An 18846-nucleotide genomic window follows, 5' to 3' on the forward strand; every position below is an offset into this window, starting at 1 on the left:
AGGAAGAACGGAAGGTGTTTGTTCCTAATTGATTTATATATTTAATGGAATTTACATACTGCTTAAACATCAAACAGTCAAGGTGGTTTACATAATATATACACTAAAATATATTAAAATCAGATGTTAAAAAAGGTAACCTAAAATTTCTCAAGATAAAACCAGTGGTTTAAAAATACACATAAAATAAAATTGGAACTATATGTGTCTTGGTTACTGTCAGGGAGCTGCACTCCTCTGCCAGACAGAGTCTGGGTGGGTACAGGCAGCCCCAGCCACTCCTAGCCAGTGATACGTCTCCCAGCAAGTCTCCCAGCACCTCCCCTGGGGAGGAAGAGTTATCCTCAGGCAGCCAGGTGGAGCGCGGGCTCCAGGATGTTGCTCAGAGACCCAGCACCGTCCAGCAGACCCGTTCTGAGGGGGAGATGCCACTTCCATCGCCTGAACTGCGCAGAGGGGTCAAAAGACCAGGAAGGTGGCCTTTTAGGATGCCGAAATTCCTATGCTGGGGTCGCAGCCGGAGACAGGCACTTCCGGATTCGTCTACCGACTAGGCAGTCATGTTTTTCAGTAGCTCCGCACTGTAAATAGCTTGCACAATTAAAAACAACAGTTAAAGACAAGACGGACTTTGTCTTTACTCGTGAGCAACCGCTTCGTGGACCTGATAGTTACACACAAAAGTTTTTTTAACAGTTGCCAGAAACACTACAGCAAAGGTACCTGGCCTGATCCATGCTTTGGGAGATGATCTGAATTTAGCCACACAGTCCCTTCTGTGATTCTCAAAACATTTCCAAACATTTACATAGCACCCAGGTTACAGATGTGAGTCCTTTTGGCAGTAGGCTTGAAGCAGTCATCAGTGTGTCTGAATTAAAAAGAATGCCTGGCTCAAAAGTTAAAAATCTGAACTTTCTGCTTGCATTTCATCACATTGCTATCTTATCATTGCATTTGTATATGTTGCATCTATACCAAGGTGAATAAATTAAAATTGGGTATTTTAAAGGTTTTAGTTATATTAATGGGTTCTTGTTTTTAAAAACCTAGTTTTAAAATGAAATCTGAACTTAATAAACATATGCAAATTCCCCCTTCCTTGTGTTTGAAGGAGGATGAAAGGGATGTGTGAGCCCAAGGTTTGCTGTTGATTGTTCTTCCTATGGCAAACCATAGTTTGCTATTATTTCTGAACTGAGCCTATGACTCAGAACAGCAGTTCGTGAAGGCTCTGAATGGGGAATTCTTGTATGTATGTATGTATGCCATTAGCCAATTAACTTTTTAAAGGCCAACGAAAAATTGCATTTATACCAATGCTGTTTAGTAGCATGTACTGAGTAGGACACATTTATATATATTGCCATTTTCATTGTGGCTTTATTTTTTAATTTTTATTTACTCATAAATATCTATGCCGCTAAATCAAGGGGGGAAATAATCTCAGAGCGGTATATATAAAATCAAAAGTAAAAATATAAAAAACACTTAACCGTATCATAAAACTGGGTCACATGGCAGGGTACGCTCATGTAAATGATATGGGATCTTAAACTGGATTGGAGGCACCTCCCTAATATACAAAGGCAATGAATTCCTCAGAATATGTGCTGCTTCACTGAATGCCCCATTTCTTACGTCAGATGCTACAATGGGACAGTTAGCAGGGCTTCTCCAGCAGAGCTAAAAACATTGCCAGGACTGTACAAAGAAAGGTAGCTGTTCAAGTAGATTGGTTCCAAGTTCTTTAAAAGGCTTCTTACATTAGCAGCTTATGTTAGGTGTAACCTCCTTTTGTCTTTTGGACAAATTGGGTTCTCTGGGGTACTGTGGGATAATCACAATGGCGGCAACTTCCTAGCACTGGCACCATAAGCCTGTGGTCAAGGGACCAGATGGGAAGGAGAGCTAAACAGCAACAATGGAGAAGGGCTGGAGGGCTTGGCCCTAACAGCTAACTCAGATAACCGTTGGTCGGGGGTAGCACAACATAACATCAAAGGGCATGGGCACGGTTTGGGATATATGAGGGTACTTGGATGCAACAGAAGGAAAAAAGCTTGAATGTACTATAAGAAAATGGGGGGGGGTTTCTTATTGGCTTGGAAATGTCACCCACTTTCACTTTGCAATGTGTTTATAAAGCTGAAGTGAGGTTTAGCACCTGCAGACCACATATATCATGGCATGAGACTCTCTCTCTCTCTCTCTCGCGTTGGTACATTGACAGATAACACTGCTAATGTGCAAAGCTCATGAATGGAGGTAATCTCCTTTTTTCTGTAGATGGAGTTGGGAAAAGGTTGGAGGTTAACCACACCACAGCCATTTCAGATGTTCAAGGTAAGATGGAACAAGTTCACCTTACTTGGGGATATTTTCCCTTATGAGAGTTAAAACCAGAATATGCTTGTCTGTCAAAGCCAAAGTGGAGTTTTATAACAAAAGTTTACGGAGGCTAAAACAGATTGTATGTTTTTGCACAGTTCCATGCCATAAACATTAACCCTTTTTAACCCTCCCCTCATCCCCTCATCGTGGATATACAGTTATGATTTCTTTCTTATGGGTACTGAAATCCAGCACCTGGCCTCCTACGAAGGACATGAAATGGATATTCCATGATAATTTTTCAAAAGCATTCCTGCTTTGAAAACAACCTTCCAATGCATTTGAAATCATAATTGTTTAGGAATGAAAGCTTGTGCGTATTGCTCTATATGTGAGTATGAGAGATTGAACAAGGAGCTGTTTCACAAAGACAGCAGCAGTTACTATCCCAGTTTATTGCTTGAAAATTGTGGTTAATTTTTGAATCCATAGACCACCAAAATCAGGATCCATTTTGGAAGTTGAGGCCATTTGCTGAGCTTTGCATAATTCGCTTTGCTTCCATGATTCAGGCTTTTGACTGCTTTGCAGTTTGATGCAGGTGGGCAATGCATAGGTAGTTCTGACCATGGCATGAGTGCTTGGCACCAAATGGGCAACAACTGCATGAAAGAAGTCCAGATTATGCTTTCTTTAATAATAATAATAATAATAAATAAATAAATAAATAAATAAATAAATAAGTTGTGTTGAAACTGTGGAGCAGGCAGGCAGGAACTGAATGGGAGCAGTGGAAACAGCAGAAAAAAATATTATGCAGGGCACGCAGAATATTTCTAGGTGGGCAAGTTGTGTCCCACATGTTAAGATCTCTGAAAGAAAAATATACTAAAGACAACAAGTCCAGCAATGGTGGGACAAGTGAGGGACGAGCTCCTTGTTTGGGGGACTGTTGCCCTTCCTGCCCCCTCCCTCTGCCACTGCCCACAAATGAGAAGGAAAAAGAGCATGGAACCCGAGGGCTGTTGACCCAATATATTCAAGGGAACATCAAGCAGAAGAAGGCAATGGAGGAGATTTAAAGGAAGTTAAAGAAAATTCACTGCAGCTCCTCTGTTCTTAACCCTTTTTCGGGCCTTACTAACAGATTTCTGAGCTTCACACACTGAAGTCATGCAAGCCAGAAGCAGTCTTTTAAGAAAAATATAAAGTTGACAGCAGAGAGTCGTCATAAGCTGAATCTTGCCTCAGATACTAACTAGATTGCATGTCTACATAGTGAACTGCATATAAGCAAACAGTGCACACTTCAGGTTTTGCCTTCCTTGCATGGCCATCATTATCACAGCTAATGATCCTTCCAAGTTCCAGTTCCACAATTAGAAGGAAAATAATAATAAGTAATGCTGGAAGAGGATGGAGACTTGAAAAATCCCTCAGCAAATGTTATGTGAGGATTCCTGCATTGTGCTGCTCCACCTTGCATGAATTTCTAAGACTGTTCCATTATTATTCATGGGCTCCAGTTCTGTGAAGGTCAGAGCTCTTGTGTAAAACGTTTACAAATCAGATGGGACACATCACAGACAGTAAAAAATGGTGGGGTGTCCTTCTCTTGCACAGAGAGAACTTTTTTTATTTTGGATATAGTTTGTTGCTTCAGGGCAGAAATGACATATCTAAAGAATTCAGGCAATCAAGAGAGAAGGAGCCATCAGTCTTCATTAAACTGGTACCATCAAATGATTTAGCTCAGCTGTTAAGACTTCTGCTTCCCTAGCGGCCCTGCGCATGGTAAGAAAATAGGATGCTAGTTGCTGAGTGCTATGAAGAATCTGCTAAAGGCACCTTAAAGTTTCCAGGCAGTGTAACACAGAGAACTTATACTATGCTTGAATTTAGGAAGCTTTCTTGAAAAGTTAACCACATATTTGTGAAATAAGAGGTGGTTTTATTTTATTTTGTGACTTTCCAAAACTATGTAGACCTATCTTTGTACAAAATAATTCCCCTCCCTTTCAGACTAGTACAAACCCACACACAGTTTGCTATTGCCATTTGCTCATAACTAAAGGCTGCTGTGACAACTCATAATGAGCCAGAAGGGCATTGCTAATTTGTGTATCTTATTTATGCATCATTAACATTTTCCACAAACTGTGACATCAGGTCGTATCTAACAGATGAGTTGTACTTTTTTTTTTTTTTTTTTTAATAAACTTTATTATATAGATTCAAAACAAACAATCTTTAAAATATGTACATCCTTTCAACCTAAACAAACAAAAAAAATAAAAATTGACAAAACAAGTTTTTGGTGTCATATATAAAAATAAATATGGTTCACATTACATCTGCATGTAATAAATGTAGTATTACATATAGACTTTAAAAGAAACATAACCTTTACATTATTTTCTATTACCCTTTAGCGATACATATCTTTATCTTATTCCTTCAATCTAATTATATCTCTTCTTTTTCTACTACCTCCTTACTCAAGGCTTCCACTTGTCTGAGTCCTGGTAATCATTCAACCTCTCCTTTTACCACTCTGCAATCTTCTATGAGATCCTATACTCCTATTTCTACCTCATTTTCCTTTTCTTTGCTTCCTTTATTCTTTCCTTTGTTCAAGATACAGGATATCTAGAAATGGAGCCAGCATTTCACCATGGGGCACTGCTTTTTAAAGTACTCTCCAAACCTTCCCCAGTCTTGTTGAAAATTTTGGTCATTGCGTCCTCTTATTATGTCTGTTAATTTGGCTAAATCAATATAATTGAATAATTTTTCTTGCCATTCTTTAATTTCTGGTGTTTCTTCCTTTTTCCAATATTGGGCTATTAAAGTTCTGGCCGCAGCGGTAGCATAGTGGAATAATTTTTCATCTTGTTTTTTTATTTCTCCATCTATAATTCCCAATAAGAATAATTCCTGGTTCTTTTTAATATTATATTTCATCATTTTTTTTATTTCTTCCAATACCTGGGTCCAGAATTTTTGGATCTTCTCGCAGTGCCACCACATGTGTGAAAAGGTCCCCTCTTCTTTATGACATCTCCAACAAGAGCTGCTCTTAGCTTTATACATTTTGTGAATCTTACTTGGTGTCATATACCACCTGTAGAACATCTTGATCAAATTTTCTCTAATCCCCTCCGCCGCCGTGAACTTCCACACCTTTCCCCACAACCTCTCCCACTTTTCAACTTCTATTGTTTTCCCCAGGTCTTTCGCCCATTTGATCATAGTTTCCTTAATCATCTCGTCTTTTACCTCCCACTCCAATAAGATATTATACATACTTGATATTAGTTTGCTTCTATTATGTAAGAGGTGTTTTTCTAGCAGAGAGGAGTCTTCTAAAAACCCTTTTTGTGCTCTATCTTGGTTAAATTTACTATTTATTTGATGATATTGGATCCAACCTGTTAGGAAATGTTTAATATCATTATAGTCTTTTAATTTTAATTTCCCATCTTTTTCCTCTATCAAATCTTTATATTTGCCCCAATTTCCGTTTGAATTTCTTTTTTTGACTGTGATTATTTCAATCGGAGAGACCCATTTAGGTGTTTTGGGTTCCAATAGTCTCTTATGCTTTTCCCAAATTTTTAATAAAGATTTTTTAATGATATGATTATTAAACCCCTTATGGGCTTTAATTTTGTCCTCCACCAGGTATGCGTGCCAGCCGAATTTATTTTCAAAACCCTCCAGATCTAACAACTTGTGATTTTCTAGTACAATCCATTCCTTTAGCCACATAAAGCCTGCCGCTGTATGGTAAAGTTCTAGATCTGGCAATGCCAGACCACCTCTACTTTTGGTGTCAATCAATAATTTGTATTTAATTCTCGGAGGCTTATGGTTCCATATAAATCTTATCAGATCTTTTTTCCATTGTTTAAAGATGTTTTTACACGATCCCAAAATTGGGATCATTTGGAATAGGAATAGCATTTTGGGGAGGGTGTTCATTTTAATCGCTGCGATTTTACCAAGGAGGGATAGTTTCAGTCTACTCCAAACCTCAAGATCTTTCTTTATCTCTTTCCAAACTCTGATGTAGTTATCCTTAAATAAATTATTGGTGTTGTTCGTAATCCATATCCCCAAGTATTTGGTTCTGTCCACCACTCTCAATCCTGTCTCATTTTGTAATCTCAGTACTTCTTCTTTGGACATATTTTTAGTCAAGATGTTAGTTTTACTCATGTTTAGGCTAAACCCAGCCAGTTGTCCGTATTCCTCCACTCTTACTATACTTTGTTTAATGCTTTCCGTTGGGTCCTCTACCATGATAATTACATCATCTGCGAATGCTTTAATTTTATGGACATCTCCTCCGTTTTTGATACCTTTAATTCCTTCATCGTTCCGTATATTTTCCAACAAAAACTCCAAGCTTAGTATGAAAAGTAACGGAGATAAGGGACAACCCTGTCTTGTGCCTCTTTGTATCATTATTTCTCCTGATATTGCGTTGTTTATTATAAGTTTAGCTCTTTGGGTCTTATAGATTGCTTCGACTGCATTTGAAATTTTTTGACCAAATCCTAGTAAGCCTACTGCCCCTTTGAGGAATGGCCATGATACTCTGTCGAAGGCTTTCTCAGCATCCAGGAGTAGAAGTGCTGCCTTTTTCTCTTTTTTTACACTCAAATATTCCAAGACATCAATTACATTCCTTACATTACTATGCATTTGCCTACTTGGCAAAAAGCCCGTCTGATCTTTGTTCATCTTCTCTCCCAATATTTTCTTTAGCCGATTTGCTATAATCCCAGTGAACAGTTTATAATCATTGTTTAAAAGAGAAATTGGTCTGAAATTTTTAACCTGATTATTATCTACTCCTTGCTTGGGGATCACAGAAATGAGTGCTTCTTCCCAAGATTTAGGGATAATCCCTTTGTCGCAAATTCTATTCATGACCATCCTCAAAGGTTCATTCAAAATTTTTTCAAATTTTTTGTAGAATAGCGCTGGTAGGCCATCCACACCTGGGGATTTACCTGTCTTAGATTTTTTAATTGCTTCTTTTAATTCTGTTGCTGTAATTGGTTCGTTTATAATTTGTCTCTCGTTTCCATCAATTTCCCATAGGTTGGTTTTCTTTATATACTTCTCTATCTCTGCCTGATCTGATTTCTCTTCTTTGTATAAATCTGTATAGAATTCTACAAATAGGTTTGTTATTTTTTCGGATCTGTGATCGGTTCTCCCTGATCTATTATTTTCTCTATTAGTCTTTCTTTTTCTTTTTTCTTTAGTTGCCAGGCTAGGTATTTGCCAGTCTTATTTGAGAATTCAAAGCTCCTTTGTTTAAGATATCTTATTTTATTTTCTATCTCTTTATCTAATATGGTAGAAACCTGAGTCTGCAGTAGTTTGATATTCCTTTCTATCTCCTCTTTATTCCCTTTCTTAGTTTTCATTAATGCTAGTTCATTCTCTCTTATTTCCTTTAATAACTCGTCTAATTTTTTATTTTTCTGTCTTCTTTTCCAAATACTTTGGCTTATAAAGAAACCCCTAATTACAGATTTCCCCGCATCCCAGACCGTGTTTATATCGACTTCATTATTATAATTCATTTCAAAATAATCAGCTAGGACCTTTTCGGCCTTTTTGATTACCGTCTCATCATTCAACAAAAGCTCATTTAATCTCCATCTCTTTACTCCTTCTGCTCTTCCTGATAGCTCCATATATACTGGGTTATGATCGGAGAGGGTTCTAGGCAATATCTCTACCTTTTCGCATCTCAGTAGTAAACCTTTTGAGACCCAGATTGAGTCAATTCTACTTTCTGAATCGTTTGGGTGGGAGAGGAAAGTAAATTGTCTTTGTGTGGGATGTCTACACCTCCACGCATCTTGTAGGTCCAAATTGTCTATCATTCCGAAAAAGGTCTTCGGTAATTTCCCTTGTCTTAAACAATTATCTTCCTTTCGTTTATCTATTTGTGGTGATACTACCCCATTCAGATCTCCCATTAGTATAATCATTTGGTCCATATAGTCCAATAGTATATTTTCAACCTTTTTATAAAATTCTGCTCTTTTTTCGTTTGGAGCATAGATTCCCATTACAATGATCTTTTCCTGCTTCTCTTGAAGTTTAACTACTATGATCCTACCTTCGTTATCTTTGGTTATTTGTTCTGGCCTTAACCTCGGATTGATATACATCACTACTCCTCTCTTTTTTTTTATGTCAGATGAAATAAATTCGTCCCCTAATTTCCTATTTACAAGTAACTGGCGGTGGGCTTTTTTGATATGCGTTTCTTGTAAGCATATTACATCTAATTTTTTCTTCTTTAACAGATGTTCTACCCGGTTTCTTTTTACCTTATTATTTAGTCCATTTACGTTCCAAGTAATCACTTTTAGATCCATATCTCTTAGTCAAAAGTTTATTAAAGCATAAATTTTAAATCAGCTCTTTGGAGTTCAAGGTCTATTGCTAAGGGCTTTTTCTATTTTTTTTTTAAAAAAAGAACCAACAAAGACAAGAAGACACAAACAAAAAGAAAAATAAAACAAAAAAAAAACCAAAGGCAGAACTATCACATATATTCCTCTTACATGTGGCGTAGATAGCACCCACTTTAAAATATAGCAGATTAAAGTTCTTATCTCTCTGCAATATTAATACTCTTTCAGCTCAGTATAACAGCAATTTGTCTATTCTAGCTGCTCCTCTTCCCCCTCTAGCTCTTCCTCGTCTTCGTTATCTCCTCCCCTCCTTTTATTTCCTTCTATTTTCCCCTCTCCCATTGATTTTTCAAGTTTTCTCCAAAACCTTTCTGCTTCCAGTTCCGTGGTTACTTTCACCCTTGTCTGATTATACATAAATGAGAGCCCTTCCGGGAACTCCCATTTAAAGTAAATATTATTCCTCATCAGCACCTCAGTCAGAGCTTTATATTTCGATCTCTTCTTCAACAATCTTGGGGGAACCTCTCGCTTAATAATAATCTCTTTACCATCAATCTTGAGTTTTTGAAATTTTTTCTTTTGCATTATTTTGTCCCTCAGGATCCTCGAATTTAAGAAAAGTAGACAGTCTCCAGGCCATCTGGTAGCTCGTGTATGTCTTGGTTTCAGTCTGAAGGCCCTGTCAACACATATAGACACATCTTCCTCCTTCAACTGCATCCATTCTGCTATTCCTTTAATAAGTATGTCTTCCACATTTTCGTCCTGGGTTTCTTTAAGTCCTCTCATTCTCAAGATCAATTCATTTTGTCTGAGTTCCTGCATCGCCATCGCATCCCAAGTTGATTCCTGTACGTCCTTTAATTTTTGTAGTTCAACCAAAACTTTTTCTTGGCTCCTCCTATTTTCTTTACAGTCGTCCAAAGTTTTCTTCATCAGCTCTTCTTGTTTGTTTACTTTAGTTGTTAGGCTTTGGGTTTTCTTCTCCATCTCATGGTCTTTCTTTTGCAGTTCTTCATATTGCTTGTTTAAGTCCATTATCGCTTGGGAATTTTGTTCAATTTTTTTCAAATTTTGTTCAATTTTATTTTCCATTTTATCCAACTTCACATTTATAGAGTCCATTTTGTCCCCTAATTCTGCTCTCAATCCTAATATTAACTCCTTGATCTCACCATTGTCCACATCTAAATTTGACGGACGTCTTTGAGTAGTTGCAGGGGTGTTGACATTATGATTTCTCGATTTCTTGCTATCTTTTTCCATTTCCCTTATTTGTCCTTATTTCTTACTTCTTCTCTTGAAATATTTATTTATTCTTGTCCTTGGATTCTATTTTGCCTTTGTGTATTTGTGTATTTGTGTATATCTTTACCGTCCTTTTATAGTTCTTTATGTGTTATTTTGTGGTCCTTTATAGTCCTGGTTTATTCTTGATATTCTTTATTCTTTTCTTTTAAATTTAATTTGTTTTGTATATATTCCTTTGATATATTATTTGTATTATCCCAATTTACTTGTTTAATTTATTGTATTATTCCCTCTTATAGAGATGGCACAAAATTATTCAATGGGAGAGGTTTAGGTATGCACTTAAAGTCTCATCCTCCCTTTAATTCCCGGTCTTTCAAAATATATATGTTCAAGACTGGTTGTCCGCTATTCACTAGAGGGGTCAATAACCAATCCCGGCCACTAGATGTCCTCAGTGCGCTCTACTTGCCGCCTCAGGTCGTTCTTCCTGCCTCCACTTGAATTGAGTTCTTTGTCTTCTCTTCCTGTCCCCTATCCACCACTTCCGGGAGGGTTGAGTCAGCGTTCCTCGCTCAGCGTTTTCCCTCCTCCGCCATATTTCAGCCGCTCCCCTTCCTGCCCTTTATCCTTCACTCCCTTTGTTCGTGGTGATTACTCCATTCACTCTCGGATCCCTTTGTTTCCGATCAGTCAGGGACCTCCACAACCGCGTTGCCCGCTCCGTAAAACTCCCCACACAGCTATCTTCCGCCTCGTCCTTTCCCCGTCTTTACAGGTACGTCCAGACTCGGCTAAACTAGTGAGTGGGTGAGGGGCTCTAGGTTCAAGGTCTCCCGCTCTAGTTCTCTTTCTTTGGTTTTTCCTGTAACAGTCCTGTTTACAGTGGTGTGAAGCGTTCCAAGAGTCAGACAAGTCTCTCTAGAAGTAAGTTAAAAAAAATCCGTGTTGCCCTTGTTTTTCCCAGGTTAAGCTCGGAGCTGCAAGGGTTCGCTGTGGTTTAAATTATTATACCCACAGAGATTTAGTTCGTTGTTGTTTATCAAGACGTTCTGGTTGTTAAAGCATTAAAAGCGTTAAATACATTTTTCCGCTCCGCTCCGGGTTTCCCTCTTGTCTCTTGAAAACCCAGCCGCTACGCTGCGCCTTTGTCTCAAGGCTTCCTCACAAAGGTCGGGATATGTGAATGCACCGGGGCTCCCCAAACGATCTCTAAACAATGGGACTTATATTCTTCTTACCCCTCTTCGTGGTGCCGCTCACTGCCCTTGAGCTTCGGACTTTTCCTCCGCTAGCTTGTAAAGTAATGCCTCGGAGTTTCTTTCCTTTGTGGGGCAGACTGCCTGAGTCGCAACCCCGGCAGACCTAGACCTGGCTGCAGCAGCGACCAAACCGGAAGCCTATAGTTGACATAGGAATTATTTGAATGTTTTCATAAGCAGGAAAGTGTATTGTGTAAATGAGTAGTACTATGCATCTTATGGTAAGTCTACTCAATTGCTGCTTGTAGGTAAGTTAATCATCTCTGTGTGGTTGGTCCTTGGGTTTAGAAGCACATGCAGTATTGTAGCTTCTAAATTCTGCATGGGAGGATAGATTAGTCCTTTCCAGGACTGTGAAGGAGGTACAGAAACCAGGCACCCATGTGAAAAGGAAAGCAATTTCATTCCAAGGACCCAGGGGTGACTTCTTTCTTTAAAGACCCTTTGTTAACTGGGACCTTAGTTTATAAATGGTTGAACAGTGGGAATGTTTGCTCAAAAATTCACATACTGCAAAAAATAAAATAAATGAGGTTATGGTGCACAGTATTTCACTTTTAGGATAGAATCAAATATGAAGGCATATCTCTCTCCAATGCAGTTACAGTGCAGCTGTGATGACCCAAGATTCTAGTTTCTGTTGATTTCCAGGGTTCAAAACCAAGTTTTGGTGACAAAACAAAATAATATTGACTGTAACATTTGAAGATATAATTATGTTCTTTGTGTTTGTTTTGTCTGTTTGTTTGTTTAATTGACTTCTGGATTATTTTAAAATAGTGAACCATATTTGTAACATTTTTTTTAATTTTTGCTTGCAGTCATTATGACTAGTAACATATTCTTTTTAAAAAAGAAGTCTCAAATTTGGTCATAAACCTCTGGGCTATGTGTCTCACCACCACCATTGTTGCAGTAATATATTGTTTCTGTTAAAAAATTGAAATAGCCCAAGAGCATATGTAAACCATGGCTAAGTGATCAATAACATGCCATAGATCTGTTCTCCCCTCCCCTCCCTTCATCTTTGTGAATTCCTGAATCTTACTCGTTCAGTGTTAACCATGGTCCTATCTTACATTTGTGCTGGGGCTAGCTATGGTTAATTCTTATCATGTTGAACTGTTAAATGAATATTTGAAGATAGGGATAGAATGAAGCTGGTTTGCACACCTTGGTTAAAGCCTGGGCACTGCACCGTTAGCACTGGTGCAGACCTAAACCTTTGCCATAGTTTCTGTCTATCTATCTATCTATCTATCTATTTGAAAACATATTCTAGCCAGGGAATTTCTGCACATGAGAGGAAGTGAACCTATGAGCCTGGAGCATTCTCCCAACTTCCTATCCATGGTTAGGCCATTGCTAGCATTATGTATCCAGCAGGCATAGACTGTTTGCTAAGCCAAAGCATAGCTTAGTGCAAATGTGCAGGTTTTGGGAGGGGAGATTGTGGATGCTTTGCTCCTGCACTGGTCATGTTGTGAGCTGTATTGACTGGAGAAAGGCAAATCACAAACCCTGGTTTGGATGGCATGCACTGCAGCAACAGCAACGGAACCAGGGTAGGAGCAAAAGAGCTGTGATACCTCTGGGAAATTTGCACACTTGCACATTTATACTAAGCCATAGTTAGGCTTTGTGTTATGTGCAAACTGGGACGCAGTGTGTTATCTCATGGTTTGTGTGTTTAAAAATGTTTTACTTTTTCTCTTCTTCCCCCTTTGCCCCCATTATCCTATTGGATGAAGGGATTTGCTATCTCACCGTATTATAAATGTCTTTAAAGACCTCTGCTTAATCCTGTAATTTTCACAATGCCCATAAAGCAAGTTGCTTTGGCCTCTGTTGTATGGCAAGGAAACCAGATTTGATGTCCTGGATGTTGACTTTAAGGTACTTTAGAAAGATACCCTTGAGGAAAAAGGCTCCCATAGCAACTATTTCCAGTACTTGCAGATGATCAGTCTTTTCTTGATCAACAGAAAAGGCAACTCGATGAAGATGCAACTGCACCCATTTGCTGAAGTGTATAGGTATATGTAGTTTTTTGCCCAACAAAGGAGAAAAGCTACCAGGAGATGAGAATTGGGGGGGGGGGTGGTTAACTGAGCACTATAATGAGCAAATTCAGTTATGCTCATAGCCAGAGCTGTGCCTGAAAAACATTTTGTCAGGTGGACTGTAGGTGGCTATATAAAAGCATCGAGGAAAAGCAAGATGAAGTCTGCCGTATTTCTCTGCATTTTGATTTACCCAAAGCATTCCTCTTATTCCAAATGCACTGGTTGCAAACCAATTCTGTTTGGTAACAGAAACAGGAGGCGCAACTTATAAATACTGACCATTGACACCTGTGATAAATGACTACAGGTTGTTTTGGACACCTGTTAGACAAAAAAACCATTTATGCTATAAATGGAGTGCGCTTTGTAAAGCTGTTCTATGTGAGGAAAGCGAAAGGAGATCCTTCGAAGGTTGCTAATCTTGCAGCATTCTCTATTGGATAGAATCAGCAACTATTGACATAGAATTTTAAATGCTAGGATGTTGCTTTTGCTTCACTGTGTTAGAAATATTCTGTTTTAAAAACGTGAAATTACAGAAATAATTTAAAAACATGAAATAAGACAACTCGTATAATTCCATTTACATTTTTTTTCTCCTTAGGGGGATAATTCCTATGTGAAGGACCGCTGGTGTGTGTTTGATGGATTCATGGTATTTTGTCTTTGGGTGTCATTAGTTTTACAGGTAAATGATGTTGCATTACAATAAGTGCAGAAATACAGCCTTTATCTCTGGCCAAGCCCTCACCTCAGCTTAAGAAAAAAATTAAAAACACTCTTGAGGGCCACTCTTCTTCTGATAACAACCAAGACTTGTAGAGTTGGTCCCGTTCCAAAGATCGAGACCAAACAGGAAGATTGTCTTCAGGTCCAGTGTTTGGGGCAGTGGTCTTTCTGCAGCAAAGCAGTGTTTTCCACTCCAGACCCCATGGTTGCCTCCATAATAATCAGCTGAGTACAAAATTAAAATAATAGCTTGCATCCTAAAGTAAGTTAATAGAAACACACTCACAGAAGGAAGACTTCTTTTCCTTCTACCTACTGCAGCTATCCATGTCCCTTGAAAAACCTCTCCAGAATATCAGAGGTACCTTGTTGATAGCCATAGGCCTGGGTAAAGAGGAATATTTTTGCCTGGTGCCGAAAGACATGTAGTGATGGCACCTGGTGAGTCTCCCTGGGGAGAACATTCCACAACCATGGAGCCACCACGGGGGGGGGGGGTAATTATTGAAAAGAATTCATACAGTACTCAAATCCTTACATCAGGAATGGTACACATACTTTATTTCAAACTTTGATCAATCAATGGATTGTAATTTTTAAATTGGCTGGGGAAACCCAGCCAGATGGGCAGGGTAGAAATAATAAATAATAATTATTATTATTAAATATTCTAAGGGCACAATCTCTCTTGCTTCTGCTTAATGGATCCTTCCCCCTACTTGGCTTGTATGAAGTGCTGCAATACTAGACATGACTAGAATAGGAAGCCTGAACACTTCCTGTTTTCTCCACCCAGTTCTCTCTCTCCAACCCAAACCTGGTCTGGAAGAGGTCCTATAGGAATCCCACCAGAGGGTGTAGTGGTTAAGAGCGGTAGACTCGTTACCTGGGGAACCGGGTTCGCGTCTCCACTCCTCCACATGCAGCTGCTGGGTGACCTTGGGCTAGTCACACTTCTCTGAAGTCTCTCAGCCCCACTCACCTCACAGAGTGTTTGTTGTGGGGGGAGGAATGAAAGGAGAATGTTAGCCGCTTTGAGACTCCTTCAGGTAGTGATAAAGCGGGATATCAAATCCAAACTCTTCTTCTTCTCTACTTGAATGTTTCACATTCAAGCTTTTTTCTTTTTCTTTGCCCCTGGTAGATTATTTCAATCCTCCCTTTATTTTCAGTTTCACCTTTATGAATGAGATAATTGGCATTTGGTGTTCTGGGATAAGTCACTTGAATTATAAAATCAGTTGCCCAAAGCCTCTTGTTTCAGAAACCAGTGTTAAACCGGGAACAAGCGCTGAAAGAAGGAGATTGCCATTGAAAATACATTGCCCTGGAAATATTTATGCAAAACAATGCAAACTTTAGAAAACAGCACAAAGAACAGTAGTATGCTCAGGGAAGAAAATCAGAGGGAAAAAGACGTTCTCTTGTTCCTAGGTGTTTGAAATTGCTGATATAGTTGATCAAATGTCACCTTGGGGCATGTTGAGGATCCCTCGGCCGCTTATTATGATTCGAGCATTCCGGATCTATTTCCGCTTTGAATTGCCAAGAACCAGGATAACCAACATTTTAAAGTAAGTTGTTTGCTAAATCTAGACACAACGGTATATGAATACTTGGGATGGGGAGGCAATGACATTGTGTTGTTTGGGATTATTTTAAACATGCAATCATATGCTTCTTAATGTCTAATAGATATATAATACAAACTGTGAATTTTGGGGGAAATGTCATAGGATTGCTTAAGAAATTCCAGCCCTTATATTCAATAAAAATTACATATATAAAAAAGAAGTTCCAGCCCCATCTTTCTGTCTTCCAATTTTTCAAACATTTTTAAAGATTTCATAAAATTTGATAAATATTATTTTAATCCAATTTCTCCCTTCAGTTCTGGGCTGATATGAATGTTGGGATAATGTCCTGTGTTAGAAGTAGCCCAAGCTTCTATTTGAAGTTCTTTCCCTTTGACCTCTTCACAGACCACAATTTTCAGGTGAATGCTTGAAGTTGGCATCCATCTGTCTCAGGAGACAGTGGAGGAGGGCACCACTTAAGATTTAATTGTACCATACAGTTGTATGGGGTACACTCATCAGAGAGCCCTGAAAATTCGGGGTTGCTGTAGGCCTAACTACACATGAGGTAGAATTTCCACAAGACATGTTAGATGAGGGTTAGGGGATCTGTTTTTAACTGCAAAAAAGGCGCTTGGGGGAGGGATGTTGAACACTCTCTACACTCATTGCTATCCTCTCTTCAGGCAGATCCAACTGTACCATTTGATAATGGGATACCCACCTCAGAGCAGCAGCTGCTAACGGGCAGGTAGTGGTTGTGAGGTGTTGGAGGATAAATTGATGAGTGCCATTGTGGCCTATCTTGCACCCCTTTAGCATCCTTAGGTGCTGTGGTTGATCATACCCTGTCATCAGTATTGGAGACAGATTTGATTGCCCTTACAGGTATATATATTACTGGGATGTGTGTATGCATGCCATCTTGTCCTTGACTTGGACAAGTTCTGCTTTCAGCCTAAGTAAGCATGGAGAGGAGAAAGGCACTTGAGAAGAGAAGGTACAGAGAAGTAAGATACCAGTGAGGGAAGAGGTCTGCAATTCCTCACGTGGACACTCTTATTTGCTGTTAAAAAATTGGACATGTATCCCTCCTTTCTATGCAATTCCCAAGACATGCCCTGCCATTTTTCAGATTATTCCACCACCTCCCAACCCAGTTTATCTTCCCTTTAAAACTGCTTGCTTCCTTTAATCTAGCTATGCATTTCAAAGGGCTAAACCACAGGATGAATATCCCCTGTGCCACAAGGCTATTCTCCACTCATTTACCACATATGGATGGGATATTGCACTACTGGCGTTGAACTTGTGCAGGTTAATTGCATGTAATGCATATCACTTTCCTTTTTTGTTAGGCGCTCAGGTGAACAAATTTGGAGTGTTTCAATATTCCTTCTGTTCTTTCTGCTTCTGTATGGAATTCTGGGGGTTCAGATGTTTGGACCTTTCACGTATCATTGTGTAACAAATGATACAAAGCCAGGGTAAGTCTAAATGAAGATTTTTTTAAAACTTTGTCTCAGTGACCTTCTGTCTGGAGCTGAACTAGAAACGGAGAAATCACAAGGAAAGAGTTCCTCTAGCAAGACATTGAATTGCAAACAAATTCTGCCAAAAAAAAATAGGATCCGGCTTGAAATTTGGGGTTCCTGTGAGTCAGTGACTCAATTTGCACACAACACTCAGTCAAACCATGGCTTAGTTAGTATGAGTGAGCCAACGTGCTGGTTCCCAGGACAATGAACACAACCTTGCTCATGATTTGATTGCAGTGAGACAAACCATGAGCCCTGGTTCAGACATGTTATTGCTATTTATTGTTGTAAGCTGCTTTGGGATTCATTTGAATGAAAAGCAGCATAGAAAGGCATTCAATCAATTAAATAATAACACTAAGCCAAACCAGGGCCGTCTTAGGCAGATCGGCCACTGTGGTGCAGCGATCCCTCTGGCGCCCCCGACGTGCCGCCTCTCCGCCTCTGGGGCCACCTCCCTCCCGCGCTGGCCGCCCCTTGGAAGGGGGGTGGGTGAGCGGGGGATGAGGGTCATGGCACTGGAGCGGTGCGGGACTCTGTGCGCCCTTCCAGCGCTCCAGCTGGGGCTCCCTGCGCGGGATGGGAGGCACAAGTGCCCGTCTGCCCGTGGGGGCAGGGGTGGGTTGGGGAGGGAGCGCACGGTATACCGGCGGGCTCACGGGGGCACTCCTGGGGGGGCCAGCGCCCTGGCGCACTGCGCCACTAGCCCCTATGGATAAGACGGCCCTGAGCCAAACCATAGCTTAGCTCTGGGTAGTGCAGCGGCAGCAAAACCATGGGAAGAGCATAACCACTGTGATCTTTGCTCTGGGAACACAGACCAATACAAGCCCCTCCCCAGTTCAGTTAATGTAATTACATCTTGCATGCTTGAAAGGCAGGTGGTTTTATTTGTGCAGCCCACTCTATTGCTTTTATTTTATTGTATTTTAAATTATAAACTTCCTTGTATTTGTTACAGAGTATTTGCTTGCTCTGCTAAGCCAAACACAGCCCGCCCACCATGATTTGTGGCCTACACTTGCTTGGCGACTCCTTGTTTTGCAGGAGGAGCGGGGTGGGCTGGAGTAGGAGTTTATCAACACTTTCCCTTGTAGGTTGCTGTAAGGTTTGTTAAGAAACAAGGGTGTGGAGGCCTTTACTTCAGCTTTTGGCAAGTATATTCTCTTGTTCTAAGTATCCTTTTGGATGCAGGCTCTCTTCACTGTGACCTAAAAGTGACTGTGTTGAGATAAGGCCATACCAGCAACAACTGCTGGACATATGAAAAAGGGAAAGTGCTCTGTTCCTCCCCCAGCTTGAAAGCAATAACATTTTGATTTCCCAAGTGCAACAGGCCATTGAGCTTCTACCTATACTTGTGCAGTGAGGTGTTAAATTTTAAAACAAACATAAATCGGCTCCGTGAAAATCTGAATCTGTATGTCAATAAGATAGAAGAGTCGAACCAACTGTTCAGCTGGTAACAAGATTTATTTTTTCTATTTAAAAAACACCCAACTAACATCGAGTTCTGCATTTTCTCGTTGCTTCTGCTTGTCCTAATTTTCGCTGCCAGGTCCCCTCCCCTCTCCCTTGAGAGGATTCTGAATCTCTTTCTGGCTAAGCATTCTTCACACTCATTATCCTGTTGTTAT

At 39.7% G+C, this 18846-nt stretch overlaps 1 protein-coding gene across 8 annotated transcripts in view; it reads left to right on the forward strand.

Annotated features, from left to right (window-relative positions):
* The window catches only part of NALCN (sodium leak channel, non-selective), a 181009-nt gene that overhangs the window by 20573 nt on the left and 141590 nt on the right, over positions 1 to 18846 (forward strand). For 5 of the 8 annotated variants that reach the window (XM_033147806.1, XM_033147807.1, XM_033147798.1 and 2 more), the window contains exons 4-7: positions 2290 to 2346; positions 13970 to 14053; positions 15529 to 15668; positions 17030 to 17158. The exons of 1 other annotated variant lie outside the window; for it this stretch is intronic. In XM_033147806.1, coding sequence (XP_033003697.1) covers positions 2290 to 2346; positions 13970 to 14053; positions 15529 to 15668; positions 17030 to 17158 — 410 coding nt within the window. The remainder of the gene's footprint in view (positions 1 to 2289; positions 2347 to 13969; positions 14054 to 15528; positions 15669 to 17029; positions 17159 to 18846) is intronic. 2 more of the 8 variants (XM_033147799.1, XM_033147801.1) reach the window with 1 other exon arrangement.

The sequence above is a fragment of the Lacerta agilis genome, chromosome 4, assembly GCF_009819535.1.
Source record: "Lacerta agilis isolate rLacAgi1 chromosome 4, rLacAgi1.pri, whole genome shotgun sequence".
In the NCBI taxonomy this organism is placed as follows: Eukaryota; Metazoa; Chordata; class Lepidosauria; order Squamata; family Lacertidae; genus Lacerta; species Lacerta agilis.